The sequence below is a fragment of the Rhinolophus hipposideros genome (genome assembly GCF_964194185.1).
Source record: "Rhinolophus hipposideros genome assembly, chromosome: 8".
Lineage (NCBI taxonomy): Eukaryota > Metazoa > Chordata > Mammalia > Chiroptera > Rhinolophidae > Rhinolophus > Rhinolophus hipposideros.
This window is the reverse complement of record NC_138054.1, coordinates 65,282,237-65,300,646: the sequence shown is the minus strand read 5'-3', so window position 1 is coordinate 65,300,646 and position 18,410 is coordinate 65,282,237. Positions and strand designations below refer to the sequence as shown.

At 55.8% G+C, this 18,410-nt stretch overlaps 1 protein-coding gene across 3 annotated transcripts; it reads left to right on the top strand.

The window, feature by feature from the left end:
• Positions 1-271: 271 nt before the first annotated feature.
• On the top strand, positions 272-18,410 carry TIE1 (tyrosine kinase with immunoglobulin like and EGF like domains 1). 3 transcript variants are annotated; one of them, XM_081056610.1, is made up of 23 exons: positions 272-664; positions 3,312-3,629; positions 3,746-3,856; positions 5,298-5,453; positions 5,617-5,748; positions 5,905-6,045; positions 6,267-6,395; positions 7,201-7,346; positions 7,590-7,734; positions 8,869-9,024; positions 9,205-9,342; positions 9,540-9,836; positions 10,283-10,573; positions 10,893-11,083; positions 13,402-13,612; positions 13,763-13,873; positions 14,086-14,276; positions 15,254-15,367; positions 15,474-15,544; positions 16,562-16,602; positions 16,687-16,783; positions 16,867-16,966; positions 17,939-18,410. In XM_081056610.1, the coding sequence occupies exons 1-23, from the start codon at positions 607-609 to the stop codon at positions 18,008-18,010; spliced, it is 3,417 nt and encodes a 1,138-aa protein (XP_080912736.1). In that variant the 5' UTR covers positions 272-606; the 3' UTR covers positions 18,011-18,410. The 3 variants fall into 3 exon arrangements, 1 of the variants encoding a protein (XP_080912736.1); XR_013993820.1 differs by lacking the exon at positions 15,474-15,544 and having other exon boundaries at positions 545-664; XR_013993819.1 differs by lacking the exons at positions 15,474-15,544; positions 16,562-16,602 and having other exon boundaries at positions 545-664.

Genomic DNA, 18,410 nt, shown 5'->3' with positions numbered 1-18,410 from the left:
TACACAAGATAGAATTCAAGGTCCTTTTTTGCCCCGAGTGTGAGTTCTTTTGTTCCTTTGAGTGTGTACATTCACGTGTTACATACGTGAACTGCTCTCTAAGACACCTATGTAACTGTGTCCTGGGGCAGTGCTTTAGGAATCATGTGGGTCATTTTGTGTGTATGAGGGGGAGGGGAGACCCCAGAACAATATCCTCCCCCCATCCCTCCTCAATAGGCGGAAGCCACTGGCTTCCTCCCTTTCCTGCCTCCTGCTCCCTCGCAAGACTGAGGACCAAGGGGAGAAGAGAGGATGGAAAAATCAGCCCAGTAGTCCCCAGGTCTGTCCTTACCACAACCCTCTCCCCACCTCTATGGACCCCATTCCAGCATCTTCCTGACCCCACCAATCCCCAGCCTTTTGGGGATCAGACTGAGGGGCCTAGAGGCCCAGAAACAGGATAAGTCCTTCCCACCCTGTCCCCTCCCACCCCTCCCACCCAAGCCACCTCACTTCCCCTTCCTCCCCAACACCAACACACACTATCACAGGCTGGGCAGCCAGACTCAGAGTCACTGACCGCGGGCCCCGCTTGTCCTGGCTGGCCTGGTCAGCCTCCGGAGCATGGTCTGGCTGGGGCCCCCTTTGCTGCTCCCCATTGTCTTCCTGGCTTCTCATGTTGGTAAGTCTCCCTGGAACTATGTCCCAATCCAGCCCCCAAGGCCCTGATTCTCCCCCAGTAAACCCTATCATCACCGCCATAACTTTCATCCATACCCTGAGCAGAGAGAAAGTGGGACCAGGGCCAGGAAAACCTAGGCAAGTGCTGGAAATCCCTGCGGGGGGGGGGGGGGGATTGGAGGAGGGGAAAGGAGGAAAGGAGGGCGAGGGAGGGGAGGGGAGCAGCCACTGACTGTGTGGGATCTTAGGATCAGTCCAGAACAGCAGGGCCTATGGGTCCCGTGAAGTTTTCAGTGAGTGGTCATACTGTCAGTGTGCTGCATTCATTCAGTTATTCACTTGACAAACATTTATTCAAGAACCAACACTATTCCAGGAGGTAATGCATGCAGAGTGCTTTGCACGATGCCGGGCCCTTGTTAAGGGCTTCTGAGTAAGTGGTAGCTGATTCCTTCAGTGTGCTGGCCAAAGAGGATGAGAAGGCAGAGGCTGCCTTTGAGTGGTTCCCAGCCTCGTGGGCGGCACAGAACATGGGGCGAGGGCAAAACCCAAGCACAAGGAGCCCCCGTAGAGCACTGAGGAGGAGTCAGCTTATTCCACCTGGGGCAATATATGAAAAGTGGTCACAAATGACTTCACGAAGAGCAGCTGTCTTCATCCAGGCAGCCAGCAATAGATGCAAATCTCAGAGGCATGAAGTGCCTGGGAGAGAAGGTCCCTGGAGGGAACACAGCAGGAAGGGCCGCGTGTGAGAAGCAAGGAACTCAAAGCAAGCATTTTATCCTGAGGGCAACAGGGGGCCATGGGAGGTTGTAGGCTAGAATCACAAGGTCTTAGATGGATCACTGTGGAGGAGTTGAGAAAGGAGGGGTGTGGCTTTTGGGATGGTCCAGGTGAGTAAAGGTGAGGGCTAGGTAAGAGCAGGCTTGGAGATGGGGATAAAGTCAAGAGGCTTGGAGAAAACAGAATTTGCAGAATTTTGTGACTGATTAGGGCAGCCAGCATAATGCTTAAAGGTATGGACTTTAGAGTCAAACAACCTGGCTCTGCCAGTTACTAATTGTATGACCTTGGGCAAGTTACTTCTCTAAGCCTTCCTTCGCTGGCTATAAAATCTGGGTAATAACACCCACCTCCCCAGATAGGATGATAAAATGAGATAGCATACGTAAAGTGCCTGGCATACAATTGACCTCCAATAAACACTACTTATTATGACAGTAGGAATATGAGATGACTCGGAAGTTTGTGTCTCAGGTGGCTGATGCCACCCGCTGAGTCAGGGAGAGCTGGAAAGGAGCAGGTGTGGGGAAAGCTGATGGACAAGCAGGCCCAAGCTGAGAGGGTATCCCAGCGTTAATGATTGGCGGTGATTGTTAAAGCCAAAGGAGCAGATGAGCTTGCTCAAGGAAAGCTGTAGAACAATTATTACTCTCCTCTGTAAATGGAAACACATCAATTTCACTGAAAGGTGGGAGGATCCTTTGGAAATCAGGTGCTCGGCACATGGCAGGCAGTCAGCAAATGCTAGCTTCGTTTACTCATGGTAGACTGTCGAAGAATATTAATCAATAAGCTAAGAGGCATTTAAACTACTCATGTGGCAGTTAACAGGCATGGACAGAGAAGGAGGGGCTCAGAAGGTTGTGGGGTCATGGGGCGGAGGAGTCGCACCGGCTTTGGCTCTCCTTGGTCTCTCCCCACTTTCTACCTCACATTGTATTGCCCTAGCGACACTGAGCTTGGACATCCCGCTGTCCACACCATAATGTTCATCCCGTGTCTTAACTCAGGCTGTGCCTTCTACCTAGAATGCCCTTTCCTATCCTGACCTCTCCCCATCCCCATCCTTCTCACCCCTCTACATCCTGCTGGGTGGGTCTTTATTTCCCAGAAGGCATCTCTTCATCCCCTATGGCACACCTAATGGGTTAGGTACCCATCCTCTGTGATCCCACACAGGTGCCCTGAGTTTGACAGGTGTGTCCATGTCTGTCTTCCGGGGAGGCAGGGAGCTCTTTGGAAGGTAAAGCCCTAACCCCCCCCCCCCACCTGTACATGTTGGCCTGCGGCCTGCCCTGGTCTGTACTGCCTGTCTCTGGCCTTCCCTGGGGCTGCAATTCTCTTCCTTTCTGCCCCACAACAACCTGGTTGCAGCCTCTCCCGACTGACATCCCAGCACAGAAAACATGTCTGAATTTCTGGAGTGAAAGGGAGGGGTTCCTCCAAGGCACTCTAATGTCCGTGGCTTTCCCAGCCTGCACCCTCGTGGTGGGGAGCAGGGAGAGGGACTTCCCTTGGCAGAGCAGTTTGGGAGACAGATCGGGAAAAGGGGACTAACAGGCAATAAAAAGGAAACGGAGACAGTGAGCATAGATCATTCTTTCCAAAGCTGGGCGGCAAAGGGAAGCCATCTGGCAGGAGAAGGGGAGGGGACCAGGCCAGAGAAGGGGCTTTGTTTTTGTTTTTGTTCTTTTAGGATTGAAGAGGGAAAGGGGCCAGTGCACCGGGAAGGGGAAAGGGGCAGGAAGGGAGGAGGACGGAAATGCCTGCTCAAGTGCAGAGCCTGGAGATGGAATGGAGGGGGAGGGGAACGAGGGGGGAAGTCTGGGGACCCGTCAGATCAGAGGACTGCTGTCCCGTGCCAGGCGCAGCATCGGACCTGACGCTGCTGGCCGACCTGCGCCGCACGGAGCCGCAGCGGTTCTTCCTGACCTGCGTGTCTGGGGAGGCCGGCGCTGGCAGGGGCGCAGACGCCTGGGGCCCGGCTCTGCAGCTGGAGAAGGACGACCGCATCGTGCGCACGCCCCGGCCCTGGCCGCCCCCGCAGTTGGCCCGCAATGGCTCGCAGCGCATCACGCTGCGCGGCTTCTCCAGGCCCTCGGATCTGGTGGGCGTCTTCTCCTGCGTGGGCGGCGCGGGGGCGCGGCGCACGAGCGTCCTCTACGTGCACAACAGCCCAGGAGGTGAGTCTGGCCCACAGGTCCGCAGGGAGAAGAGGGACTGCCCTTGACCTCTGACATCATCTTCCATCCAACCCTTAGTCCTTAACCTCTGACCCCACCCTCCGTCCACCCCGCAGCCCACCTGCTCCCTGACCAGGTCACACACACAGTGAACAAAGGCGACACAGCTGTGCTTTCGGCGCGTGTGTCCAAAGAGAAGCAGACAGATGTGATCTGGAAGAGCAATGGTGAGAGGGGCTCTGGGCTGGTTGGGCAGAGAAACACATAGATCGGACACCTGGACTCCTCCATGGCCATAGGCATCCCCAACTTTGGCCCCTTACACACCTGTCACTCTCATACACCTCTTACTCCCCTGGCCAATCTCCAGGGTCCCCTTTGTTCTGGACCAGGTGCGTGGGAAGCACCTGCATCCATCTCTAGCTCTGAGCTGTCCCCCTACTGTACCCAGAGGACCAGCAGCCTCATGGTTAGCTACCTCCTTCCCTGTCACCCGCAAATCAGCACCATGTTAAGCCCTCATCTTTGACTCTCCTCTGGGACCTAGCAGGTGCCGTCACACAGCCCACACAGCGGGGAGCAGCAGTCCCCAAGGGGAAGAGAACTGGTAACAGAGTCCTGGCACAGATAGGGAAGGTCTAGCCTCTTCTGGAGATCTTTCCAGATGTGTGCTGGGGCCTGGCCAAACTTGGGGAGCTCAGCCACCCTATGGGAGAAAGCTGTTTATTCTGTGGCCCCAAAGAGTCCTGCCTCAGCCCTCAGACCCACAGCCCTTTGCTTTCCTCTTGCGTCCCTCGGATCCTGAGGGAGGAGAACCCTTCCCTTGGGCCAAGGAGTTTGCCTCCTGAGCTCCAGGCCCACTGAACTGATGAGGGATGTGGATAGTCAGGTAGACCTGAGCTCCTTAGAGTCTCTGTTAAGTCCTAGGCAGAGGCAAGCAGCGGGAGGGGCAGGAACAGAGACGCTTGTGTAATATTAGGGGCTGCAGGTCCCTGCCTCTGGGGGCAGAGGCTTCTGGGAGAAATCTCAAAGTACATGACATCTGAACTGCACCCAGAAGGAGGCATTGAAATTAGCCAGATGAAGAAGAGCAAAGACAGAAAGCTCTGAAATACTGTGCAGTTGTTTCTGGAAGAGAAACCAGCCATTCAGGAATTCAGGAATGTTGGGAGGGAGGCAGGGTGTGGAGAGGTATGGGGCCAGAGGGCTATGCAGTGGCCAAACTGGTGCAAACGATGCGCAGGAGTTGGACGTGGTCCTGAGGGCAGTGGAGAACTACTGAAGAGGTTAGGCGGGAGCTGCAGGGGAGTCTGCTGCAGAACAACACACTGGCTGCTGAGTGGAGGGCGCATGGGGACGTAGGAGACTGGAAGCAAAGAGGCTGAGACCTGGGTGGCAGGTGGCAGTAGGTGTGAAGAGAAGAGGATGCTTTAGGAGATGACAGGAGCTAGAATGAGCAGGGCCTGTGATTTACTGAGTGGCTGGTAGAACATGGACAGAGGGTGCTTCCCAGCTGTCTGGCTTGGGTACAAACACTTGAAGGTGCCTTCCCCCAGGTCCAATCACAATGCATGCTGCACACTGATGTGACCTGGGCAGAGGTGAGCAGAGGGAGGGGACACCAGCTCTCACATGGTGCTGAGGCCCCTGACCCACTTATGCCCCCAGGATCCTACTTCTATACCCTGGACAGGCATGAGGCCCAGGATGGGCGGTTCCTGCTGAGGCTCCCAAATGTGCAGCCATCATCAAGCGGCATCTACAGTGCCACCTACCTGGAAGCCAGTCCCCTGGGCAGCGCCTTCTTTCGGCTCATCGTGCGGGGTTAGGGGCAGAGAGCAGAGGTGGTGGGTGGTATGGGAGGCGGGGAGCCCTGTGGGTGCTTCCTGTGGGTCCCTTGGATCCCCTGGGTCCCCAGGGCTGCCCCAGTCCTCAGCAGCAGTGGTGAGGTAGATGAGGGCCAGCTGCTGAACGCGTATTCCTCCAGGATGTAGGGCAGGGCGCTGGGGACCAGGCTGTTCCAAGGAATGTCCAGGTTGCCTGCATGGAGGTGTCTGCCATGACCAGGACGGCGAGTGTGTATGCCCCCCTGGATTCACTGGTACCCGCTGCGAGCAGGGTAAGAAGGGGGAGCTAGGACCTCGGCAGGAAAGGATGCCTAACTCAGGGAATACCCTTAAACCATGGGGATGGAGCTTGGAGGGTGAGAGTGCCAAGTAGGTCCCGGACCCTGGGGCCCAAAAGAGGCCCCTATACCCGTGTGCCCTCTTTCTAGCCTGCAGAGAGGGCCGTTTTGGGCAGAGCTGCCAGGAGCAGTGCCCAAGCACAGCAGGCTGCCGTGGCCTCACCTTCTGCCTCCCAGACCCCTATGGCTGTTCTTGTGGATCTGGCTGGAGAGGAAGCCAGTGCCAGGAAGGTATGCATTAACCCACTCTTCACGGTCCCTGACGCAAAGAGCCAGCCACAAGCTTGACCTGGACCCTTTATTCTGGCCCTAACTTGCACACCAAGCCTTCCACAGTCACCTGCTCACCTGACCAGTGCCCTCTCCACCCAGCCTGTCGTTACCCAGGACGCAGCTGTGCCCTTGTTGCCCCCTGACCTGTGCCTCTCTAACCATACCCTATCTGTTCCCAGCCTGTGCCCCTGGTCATTTTGGGGCTGATTGCCGCCTCCAGTGCCAGTGTCAGAATGGCGGCACGTGTGACCGCTTCAGCGGCTGTGTCTGCCCCTCCGGGTGGCATGGAGTGTACTGTGAGAAGTCAGGTATGAACACAAGGGTCTCAGACCCCTCACGACAAGCCAACCTTCACCAGACACATCTCCCTGTTCATGCTCTAAGTCCTGCCCTGAGGAATCTCATGGTTTGGAAGTTCCCATCACCCAGTCCACACCATCCATTCAGAGATGGGCAGCAGCCCAAAGTGGGTGGGAGGCCAGAGGACGCCCTGAGCAGTCTCTGGACGCCCTGACCAGAAAGGGCTTCTGGGAAGAGACAAGATCTGAGATGGGTTGTGAAAGACGAGAGAGATGGCTGCGGAAAGGGCATTGACCAAGGCTCAGGTACCGGGACAGTGGAGTAAAGGGAGCCTGGGGAGTGGTCAGCGGAGGTCACATCTTGGGGACTTTGAATGGCAGGCCAAATTAAGTTTGCGCTTAATATGATAGGGGCAGGAAGGAGTTATTGGAGAGGCACACAGTGGTCAGATCTGTGTTTGAAAAAGAAGGACTCGAGCTGCTGGGTGGCGGGAGGAACAGGGGACCCCAGATGACTTGTGACAGGGCCACAGTGAGGCCTGAACTTGTTCTGGCCACGAGGCTGAGGCTGATAAGGGCCCGAGTTTCCGTCTGACTGGATCTTAGGAGGTGAGGGTTGCAGGAACTAGACTCTGCCACTGATCAGAACTGGGGCGAGTCTTCGAGGACTCGCACAGGACTTTGCTGGCTTTCAGGCTTGAGTGGGCACATGGCAGTGCCTCCACTGAGATGCATGACACAGGATGAGGGGCACTTTGGTGGTCACGTGTCCGCCCCGTGGCAGCTCCAGGATGAGTGTCCTTTCTTTCCCTAGACCGGATCCCCCAGATCCTGGACATGGCCTCAGAACTGGAGTTCAACTTGGAGACGACGCCCCGGATCAGCTGTGCAGCTGCAGGGAACCCTTTCCCAGTACGAGGCAGCATGGAGCTCCGCAAGCCAGATGGCACCGTCCTCCTGGTCAGCCCCATGACCCTGACCCAGGACCCCTGACTGCCAGCTTCACAGCTGCTCCCTCAGACCCCTGGCCCTTCAGGGTTTCCTTCCAGCTCTACCCACTGGCCTGACCACAGCTCACAGGGGGTCGGACCGATTATTGAAGGGCTGCCTCCTGGTTTCTGTCCCCTCATCGGTCCAGATAGATGTGTATCTGCCACATAGATGTATGTTGTCTGTGGTATGTCCTCTTTCTCTGTCTCTTAGTCCACCAAGGCCATTGTGGAGCCAGATAGGACTACAGCCGAGTTCGAGGTGCCACGCTTGGCTCTCGGGGACAGTGGGATCTGGGAATGCCGTGTCTCCACATCTGGTGGTCAAGACAGCCGGCGCTTCAAGGTCAATGTCAAAGGTCAGTGATGTCCTGGGGCCATGGAAGATGGACAGCAGGCAGAGTGGGCACCAGCCAGTGCTGCTCAGACTGGGCATTGTAACAGGAAAGGCAAGGGCATCTAAGGTCACTCCCAACACCTGGCAAAGACGAAGGGATGTGGTCATCCAGAGGTCTGGACTGGGGGGTGTCAGGGTGGGAGTACTGCTCAGTCCCATCTGGAAAGGACATCCCGTGATCCAGAAATGGGACACCCTCAGGCCTCACCCAGCCTCCTGTCCGGCCATGCTTGCCTACTCCACCCCCCCACATAGACACACAAAGTGGCCTTTAACTCTGCCTGTGGGATGCTGCTTCCCCCCGAGTCACACCACAGTGCACTCAGTGCCAGCACAGGGGAGCTCAGAGGCTGACCCGCAGCGTCCCAGAGGTGCTGCACAGGTGAATGAGGAGGGAGCGGTCAGCACCCGCGTGCTCCGAGCAGAGCATGCCCATCCAGTGCAGGTGTCCCTTCACCTTCTCAGCACCATAAGCCTTGGCTAGTCACATCTCCTGGCTCCTCTTCCCCTCTGTTCCCAGCACTCCCCCTCCCCACATAAGCCCAGACCTCTCTTACTTCCTCTTTCTCACTCTTCCTACCTGTTCACCATCCCCCTCCCACCACTCTGCAGCGCCTGCCACTACCAGGAAATAGAAATGTGGGCCTTGGGCTCCACCTCCAGCCTTTCTCTTCTCACACTCCCCAGGCTTTGGACCCACACAGCCCGGGTTCTAATCCTCACTCAACAGTAAATTCCTAGCTCCATCACATTAAGCAAGTTACTTAGCCTCTCCTAGCTTGTTTCTCTCTGTAAAATGAGGGTATCAGCACTCCCCTGATAGGGTTGCCGGGAAGAGTAAATGAGATGAGCATTTAAAGATGTATCAGAGGGCCACACCCTTGTGCCCCAAGCTGACCAGGGGGCAGAACTCTGTCCTCCTTGGGCCCTGGCCACTCTGGTCATCTGTTGAACTTGGTCTCTTCCCAGCCCAGAAGGTCCCCAGGTCCAAACCGAGACCCCAGGTGTCTTTGTTGGTCAAAGCACAGAATCCTCTCAGGTTTCTGAGGACTGGGTAGGCTTTCTGGGCCAGGCCTTACCCTGAGTCTCCTGGCAGTGCCCCCGGTGCCCCTGACTGCTCCTAGGCTCCTGGCCAAGCAGAGCCGCCAGCTCGTGGTGTCCCCGCTGGTCTCCTTCTCTGGGGACGGACCCATTGCCTCTGTCCGCCTGCACTACCAGCCCCAGGACAGCATGGCCTGGTCTGCCATTGTGGGTGAGTGTGGAGAGAGCTGGGGTGAGATGGGGGCTGGGGCAGGACAGGGGTAATAATAAGGGGAGAAAGGGAGAATGGAGGCGGAGGGAGAGTGGTGTAAGAAGAGAGGGGCTGAGGGAGAATGGCAGCTTCTGGAAGAGGTTGGGACTGAATGATGTATGCTGTGCACCCCACCCCCAGTGGACCCCAGTGAGAACGTGACATTAATGAACCTGAGGCCCAAGACAGGATACAATGTCCGTGTGCAGCTGAGCCGGCCGGGGGAAGGCGGGGAGGGGGCCTGGGGGCCTCCCACCCTCATGACCACAGACTGTCCCGGTGAGAGACCAACAGTCATCCCTTCCTGTCCCCCGAGGGGCTACTGTCCTGTGCACTCAGGGGTTATCATGTCTTGTCCACCCCAGGGTCCCTTGCCTTTCCCACTGGAGGTTGCCCCTCCCTATCCCCTGGGGATCACTGTCCCTTCCAGACCCAAGTACCACTGGGCAATTCTGACCCCTGACCTCTGGCCCCAGAGCCCTTGTTGCAGCCATGGCTGGATAGCTGGCATGTGGAGGGCCCTGACCGGTTGCGACTGAGCTGGTCCTTACCCTCGGCACCTGGGCCACTGGTGGGCGATGGTTTCCTGCTGCGCCTATGGGACGGGTCACGGGGACAGGAGCGGCGGGAGAACATCTCGTCCCCCCAGGCCCGTACCGCCCTCCTGACTGGACTCACGCCTGGCACCCACTACCAGCTGGATGTGCGCCTCTACCACTGTACCCTTTTGGGCCCTGCCTCGCCCCCCGCACGTGTGCTTCTGCCCCCAAGTGGTATGCTCTGGAAGGGGGAATAGGCTTGGAATGAGGGGAGGACAGGGGACTCATGAGACCCGAAAAAACATGAGGGGTTACGGGAGACTGGATGGACATAGAGAGAACCCAGGGCATGTGGAAAAAAATGGGCATAGGAGGACCTAGGGCATCAGGTGGACGCATACACAGGAAGGGCATGGAATGGGGAACACAGGGCATAGGGGGGACATGGGGAGGACCTAGGATACTGGGAGGATCTGGGAGAATAAGGGGAAGCAGAAGTTCAGGGGTGAAGGAGGCCATAGGCAGAGGAATTCAGCCCAGGAGGAAAGGAGGAGGTTGTCAGGTAGCTCCCATTCTGGGGTCCTTAGAGCAGGGGACACCCCTAGAGCAGATCTGTTTGACGCCACAGCTCCATAACTTGGTCCTGTCTAAGCCCTGCCTTCCCATCCCCATCTCCCCAGGGCCCCCTGCCCCCCGACACCTCCATGCCCAGGCTCTCTCAGATTCTGAGATCCAGTTGACGTGGCAATGCCCAGAGGCCCCAGCTGGGCCTATATCCAAGTACATCGTGGAGATGCAGGTGGCTGGGGGCTCAGGAGACCCACTGTGGATGGACGTAGACAGGCCTGAGGAGACAAGCACCACTGTCCGCGGCCTCAATGCCAGCACGCGCTACCTCTTCCGTGTGCGGGCCAGCGTCCAGGGTCCCGGAGACTGGAGCAACATGGTAGAAGAGTCCACCCTGGGCAACGGTGAGAGGGCAAGGTCCATGGGGACTCCTGGGCCCTGCGGTCAGTCTCAGTAAGCCCTCCTGCCATGTGACCCCCTGCCTTGGAGCGAGGGCATCCCACACCCCCATTAACAAGTGACAGGAGCCCTGGTACTCGTCCCCTTCTTGGGATTTGCTAGCCTAGTGCTGGGAAAATCATGTCACCCGCTGGCCCTGGACCTGACAGCCCTGGTGCCTCCCTGATGGTGGGGTCTCTGACCTGTCCCTCTGTGTGATCCCATGGTGGCCTCTGGGTTCCGTACCCTAGGTGTCCCCAGGATCTGCCTATCTTATGTGTCTAGGGCTGCAGAGCGAGGGCCCAGTCCAAGAGATCCGGGCAGCAGAAGAGGGCCTAGATCGGCAGCTGATCCTGGCTGTGGTGGGCTCCGTGTCTGCCACCTGCCTCACCATCCTGGCTGCCCTCTTAACCCTGGTGTGCATCCGCAGGAGCTGCCTGCACCGCAGACGTACCTTCACCTACCAGTCAGGATCGGCAAGTGACCTGTCCCAGCCCCAGATGTGTGCGTGTGTGTGCGTGTTTACAGCACAGGTGTAAGGGCCAAACTCAGTGACACGCAAGGGCGTAACATAATTTTCTTTATTTCACTAGAACTGAACTCAGCCCACGAGCCATTGAGATTAGTGGTGAAATATTTAATATTCCCAGTTCAGAAGAATTCGGTTATGTCCATATTTCACCATGGTCAATTGAGGATTCTCCTCCTCGTCCCTGGGGGTGACCTAAGCCGAGGGAGCATGGTGACATCATGGAGGGGCGCCTGGCTTCATGCTGGCCTGTCCTCACAGGCCCTCCTGGACCTGGGAGCCAGTTTCCATCTGCAATGTCTATGGCTGATGGCCTCAGGCCCTCTGTGGCCTCCTGCCAACAGACCACTCATTCTGGGAGCTCCTCATCCCATCTTCCTTCCTTGCAAATCCCAGGGCCTCCTTGGGGAGATTTAAGTACTCGGGGGTGCTTCCCTGTACCCTGGGGAGGGCAGCATATCCTCTGGCCCTCAGACCCATTGCTACCACCCCTCATACAGCTGTTTCTACCACGCTAGAGCTGCCCGAGGCGTGCAGCCTCATCCATCGCTCCTGCAAACCTGTCCGACTTTTCTGTCCTTTTGTAGTCCATGCCCCTCCCGCCTGTAGGAGCTACTTACTGAAGGGTGGGGGTGGGGTGCTGGCGCATCTTGCGGGACCCAGCATGAGCTCATCTTGTCGCTCCTCCAAGCTCTCTCTCCTACCCATTGCTCCTGTCTCCTCTGAGATCTTCCCCACAGTTGCAACTGATGACCTGAACTCTGTCCTTGGTCCTCACGCCTGGGCTCTTGATACTTACAACCAAGCTTGGGCATGTCAAAAAAAAAACAACACAAAAAAAACCCTCTTTTCTCTCAAGGGCTGGTTCTTGTGATAGAAAGCCTAGTGTCCACAGCTATTGTCTCTGCCATGCCTTTAAAAACTCCCTTCAGAGATTCAATTGGCTTCTTTGTTCAGGCTGGGTTGGCCCTCCCTCTGTGGTCAGCACTTACAGAAGCCACCACTGTGTGGTGGGGGAGGGTAATGGGTACAAATGTTAGGGAAGGAGGTGGGGAAGCAGCCTTTAGCGTATATGTTATGCTGATATTAGTGGTGAAATATTTACTATTCCCAGTTCAGAAGAATTCGGTTATGTCCGTATTTCACCACGGTCAATTCAGGATTCTCCTCCTCGTCCCCCTCGTCATATATCAAGATATACGCCTGCTACATGGGCCTGCGTGTGGGTGTGCACGTGTGTGTGCTGTGTGTGTGTGCACGTGCACATGCCCTGTGGGAACCCCCGTGAGTGTGTCCCTGTGTCCCTGACACACGTCTCCCTCTACATGGACTCCTCCATGCGCTCACGTCTGTGTGGACCTCTGCACGGATGCAGCTGCATGTAGTGCCTCCACTAGAACACACGTGTGCGTGCTGGTGTGTGCCTTCAGCTGTCCGTCTCAGGCAAATCCATGTGACCCGTGTCCCCAACCCTTCCCCATTAAGCTGGGTTCCGGCTCACTTAGGGAGCCCCACCATCAGGACTATCTTAACCCTTCCGCCAGTTCTCATAGTGGCAGCTCCCTTGTCCTGTTCCACTGTTTCCTTTTCCTTCCATTAGCCCTGCCCAAGTGGCCCAGCTCCTACTCAGTCGGGGGAGTGGACATTCCTCTTTGTTAAGATCTTTCCATCGTCAGGCCCCATGGTGGCTTTAGAACTATGTACGGACGCCAAGTGAGTGGACGGTGGCAATCTGTGCTTCGGCTGCTGTGGAGAAGAACCCCCACCTGGCACCCAGCAGCTCTGGGCCTGGCCTGTAGTAGGTGCTCAGGAAACAAACCCTAACCCACTGCCCATTTTCTGGAATCCTTTCCAGAACATCCCTGCTGACAAAAAAGCCTGGTTGTAGGATCAGCTCACTACTTCCCATCACAGCTCGTTCCAATTCTTTTCCGTTTTAAATGTTAGAAGTCTGACCCTCCCATGGACTCAGGCCCTGGCTTCTAGCGACTTTGCCCACTCCTTATTCTCCCATAGCCCCACACCCCTGACCCCCAGGCTGCAGCCTCCATCCGTGAACATCCACCAGATGGCCCACCCATGGCTCCTTCTCCTATGGTTCTGTCTCAGTCTGAGCCCTCTATCTGTGTGTCTGTCCCCAGCTGACCACCAGGCTGCCTCTGTCTCGGTCTCTGTCCATGTGTCTAACTACGCTTTGTCTGACTATCTGTGCCTCACACATGGCTCTCGTGTGAACTTTCTGCCCACTTGTCCTATCCTGTGAAGGGTGAGGAGACCATCCTGCAGTTCAGCTCAGGCACCTTGACACTCACCCGCCGCCCAAAACCACAGCCCGAGCCCCTGAGTTACCCAGTGCTGGAATGGGAGGACATCACCTTTGAGGACCTCATCGGAGAGGGGAACTTTGGCCAAGTCATCCGGGCCATGATCAAGAAGGACGGGCTCAAAATGAATGCAGCCATCAAGATGCTGAAAGGTCCACTGGGATTGACCCCTGACCCTCTCCTTTGTCTCACGGATCCCAGGCCCCACCTGCTCCCTCCAATAACTGACCCCAGTCCTCACCAGCCCATACCCTTTCTCCAGAATCATTTCGGACAAAAATGACACTGGATTCTTTACACAGAGTATGCCTCTGAAAATGACCATCGTGACTTTGCGGGAGAACTGGAAGTTCTGTGCAAATTGGGGCATCACCCCAATATCATCAACCTCTTGGGAGCCTGTGAGAACCGAGGTGAGCCCCCAACTCATCACCGACCCCATCTTTGAAACGCCCATCATCAGCCGTCCCCTCCTCCAGATCAGTAGCTCGCTGGGAGCTTCAGGTTACCTAAACAGCACTACTGATTCTCCTTCACGCTCAGGCTCCCTGTCTACTCCCATTGGGTACCTGCTGCTACCAGGTTGCCTTGGATGTAAACCACCATGTATCTCCCCACCTCGCAGGTTACTTGTATATCGCTATTGAATATGCCCCCTATGGGAACCTGCTAGATTTTCTGCGGAAGAGCCGGGTCCTGGAAACGGACCCAGCTTTTGCCCGAGAACATGGAACGGCCTCCACCCTCAGCTCCCGGCAGCTGCTGCGTTTCGCCAGTGATGCTGCCAATGGCATGCAGTACCTGAGTGAAAAGCAGGTGTGTGCGAGTGTGTGAGTGCAGGGAAGGAAGGTGTGCTAGAGGGAAGAAGGGAGCCCACTGGGCTGACCTCAGGAGAGAAAATCAGCGGCTCTCATGGGACGTGGGATTGAGAACTCGAGAGAGGGACATGACCCCGAGGTGCTGGCTTGGGCGGGCGGGTGAGAGGACAAGAAGCAGGTGTGGAGGAAGTATTGTGTTTGAAGCATCCAGGGGACATCTTGGTGGAGGTGTTGAGTTAGCAGTTGTAGATGGTAGCCTACACCCCTCCTAGAGAGACAACAATCTGCAAGCTGTCACCCTACCGATGGGACACTAATGGTGAGGGAGTGGGTGAGACCCACCAGAAGAGGGTAAAGGGAAGAGCAGAGAGTGGAGGCCCGAGCCCAAGTGCAGAGACACCCTGCCTGAACGAAAAGAGAGAGGGACAGCGGCAGTAGGGAACATGAGACTGAGGAAAGGCATTTTAAAGGTAGTAAAGTTTTGAGTAATTTTAAAAGTGGGGGGGGGCACAGAGGGAAGGGTTGATGGAAAGAGGTCTCTGAAAAAAGTGGAGGGCTAAGTAGGAAGAACTGGCAACTCAAGGGAAAGGGTCGCTCTGGCAACAGAAGGGCCTTCCCCACTCATCAATGAGGGGAGAGAAAAGGTCGGGAGAGAAGGGGTAGGGAGAATGCAAAGAGGGGAAGGTACAATGAGGTCACCAGGGAAAAGCCCACCATTTTCCCAGGAAGAGGGATACACCTGAGCGCGGCCATGGGCAGATCACAGCAAGGAAGGGATGACAGCCAGCACTGTGGTTTTTCTTACACAGGAGTTGCTCACCCAGGAGGAGGCCTGGGTGGGTGGGAAGAAAAGTAAGGGGCTACTAAAGGCATGGAGGGTGGCCACGAAGACTGGGACTGGCCTTGGGGTCAGACCCTTCCCTGGCCCAGGAGTCCTGGGCTCGCTTCTCCTGACCATTCTGACCATGCCTGCAGTTCATCCACAGGGACCTGGCTGCCCGAAATGTGCTGGTCGGAGAGAATCTGGCTTCCAAGATTGCTGACTTTGGCCTTTCTCGTGGGGAGGAAGTTTATGTGAAGAAGACAATGGTAAGTCCCAGGCCTCCCCCTCAGGTTCCATCCCTGGCCCTGCTTCCCAGAACCACCTCACGGGCCCTTTCTCCTCACCCAACCCCTCAAACCTACTGTCTCCCAGGGGCGTCTCCCCGTACGTTGGATGGCCATTGAGTCTCTGAACTACAGTGTCTATACGACCAAGAGTGACGTGTGAGTGTGGGGGTTGGAAGGGGCAAGAGGGTTTGGTCCCCCAAAGATGCACACAGGCATAACTAGGACACATCTCAACATGTCTCAGGTGGTCCAAGGCATGACTTAGATGTCCCTAAGGTGTGTTCCAGGTATGACACAGGTGTGCCTTGGCTATACCTTGGTGATACTTAGCATCATAGTGGGAAGGTAGGGGAGCTAGCTGGAAGGAAGTTTTATCTTAGAAGGCGTTTCAGGGGTAGGATTGAGGTAGGGGTAGTTTAGGGCAGGGTTTGTCTAAGAGACTGGGGGATGCCTTGGAGAAGTCTTGGGGTTCTGGTGAATAATGCCCAGGTGGATGGAGTGATCATTCAAGGAATGCTCTCACCTTCCTCTCTAAAGGGCAGGGTCATCCCCACCTGAGGACCTAACCAGAACATGACCCCCAAGAGTCCTTCTCTGTGCTCCCCACCCCCAGACAACCGTCTTGGCACACTCCTGCCCCTCTCTCTAGCCTGCCCAGCCCTGGCTCTGCCCATTTGTCCCAAGCCCTTTGGCCTGGCCTGCCTACCACATGATTGCTCCCCTGACCACCACTCACTCACTTCCTGCGTCTGCTCCCAAAACCCCTAATTCCCTCCCCCTGCTAGGACTCCCACCCTGGCCTCACCTGACTCTCACATGCACAGAGGCTGTTATAGTATAAGAGCAAGGGCTTTGGGGTCATATTGCCAGGGTTGGAATCCTAGCTTTCACATTTACTAGCTATGTGACCTCGGGTAAGCTAGCTAACCTCTCAATGCCTCAGTGTCTCCTTCTATAAAATGGGGATAATGATCGTACCTATATCATAGGGTTGGTGTGCAGGTTAAATGTATACATTAAATGATCAGTGCCTGGGTTTCAGTGGAATAGAGACAACAGCTGGCCAAGGCTGATGCTTGCAGAGTAGACACATGCAGGGGCTGGGATGGGCTGCACTCCTGGGGTAGGTAGACACTCAACTGCTGGGCCCTCAGTGCACCCTCCTCATTTCAGCTGGTCCTTTGGGGTCCTCCTCTGGGAGATCGTGAGCCTTGGTGAGTCCCCAACCCCCATTCCCCAGGGTGCCCCCACTTCCCCCTCTGGGGCCCTGGGCTAAAGAGCTTTGTCCCCTCCTACAGGGGGCACACCCTACTGTGGCATGACCTGTGCTGAGCTCTATGAGAAGCTGCCTCAGGGCTACCGCATGGAGCAGCCTCGGAACTGTGATGATGAAGTGTGAGTCACTTCAGCCTTGAACCCTGCGACCCCATCAATCCAGTTGGCCCTGACCACTCATCTCAGCAATGCCCTTTCTGCAGGTACGAGCTGATGCGTCAGTGCTGGCGGGACCGTCCATACGAGCGACCCCCCTTTGCCCAGATCGCGCTGCAGCTGGGCCGAATGCTGGAAGCCAGGAAGGTGAGGAGACTGGAGGGGATGAGGACTGGGGCTTCCTAGGCTCATAGGATTGCCCTCTTGTAGGAGCCAGCGGTAGCCTCTGGGTCCCTCTCCCCACCACTAGTTGCCACCACAGCTAGGCCGGGACCCAGGATGCAGCCCCCTTTCCAGCTCTCAATGGATTGGACATTAGGCCCTTCTAAACTTTTCCAAGGCCACTGCTAACCCCAGCAGAAATCCCTCCCGAGGTTCCAGGTCCCAGGTCCCAGACTGCTTGCCTGTCCTCCTCTGCTGGGACCATCAGCCCATTCTCATCAGGAACATCTTTCCTCACCTGGCACAGAGCCAGAGTGCAGTATATGAATGGTCAACTAACCAAATGGATGGATGGATGGATGGATGGTACAGTAACTCAATGAATGAATGAATGAATAGAATTAGTGGATGGATGATACAATCACATGATATGATCATAGGAATACACACAATTAAATAACTGAATCTAATAACCATGTGAATAAATGAATTATCCAATAAAAAGAAATGAAGAAATATGTCAAAATAAATGTAATGCATTTGTAAATGCAAAAAGAGTTCTTCATATGAATTAATGACTAAATAGCTACAGGAATTAGTAAACTATGTTAAGAATGAAAGAATGATCAAATAACCACATAAATGGATAAATCATTAAAAATAGTTTTGTAAATAGATGAGTAAGTGAATGAATGAGTAAGCAAACAATTCATTGGATGAGTACATGAGACACTTCCTATCTAACCGTTGTGTCAGGGGCCTCGCACCTGGGCCCCCAACTGTCTGCTGCCCTTGCCGTTCTGGGCTGGCGAGGGCCCCCCTTGGCTATGGGGCCATCCTGAGTCCCCAGAACAAATCGGTGTCTCTTCACATACCCCAACCACATGGAAGTCAAGGCCCTCCAGGCTCTGGTTACCCTCCTCCCTGAACCCCACTAATTCTTGCTCTGCTCCGCAGGCCTACGTGAACATGTCGCTGTTCGAGAACTTCACTTACGCAGGCATCGATGCTACGGCTGAGGAGGCCTGAGGCGCCGTCCAGCCAGAACCAGGCTCTGCTGGCCAGAGCAAACTGTTCTCCAAGCTGTGACTTCTGATCCTTGTAGCCTCTGACCTGCGCTGCCTCAAGGAATTTTTTTCAACTTGAGGAAGAAAAGAGGAGATCCAGGGATGGGGTGGGCTATGGGGAATTGGGTCTTTCTTCTTGGCAGTCGCTCCCATGCTTCCTGCAGTTACTCTTACAGCTCCCTTCACGTCCTTCCTTCTCATTCAGCTGCCCCACACATGTGCTCCTCTTCTACTGCCCACACTCAAACCCCGACTTCTCTTCCCCCCAAGCCAGCACTCACACCACTAACATGCCCTGTTCGGCTATTGCCTCCTCCCGGCCTCGTAATCAGGAAAAATAAATGCTCTCAGAAGCTCCATCC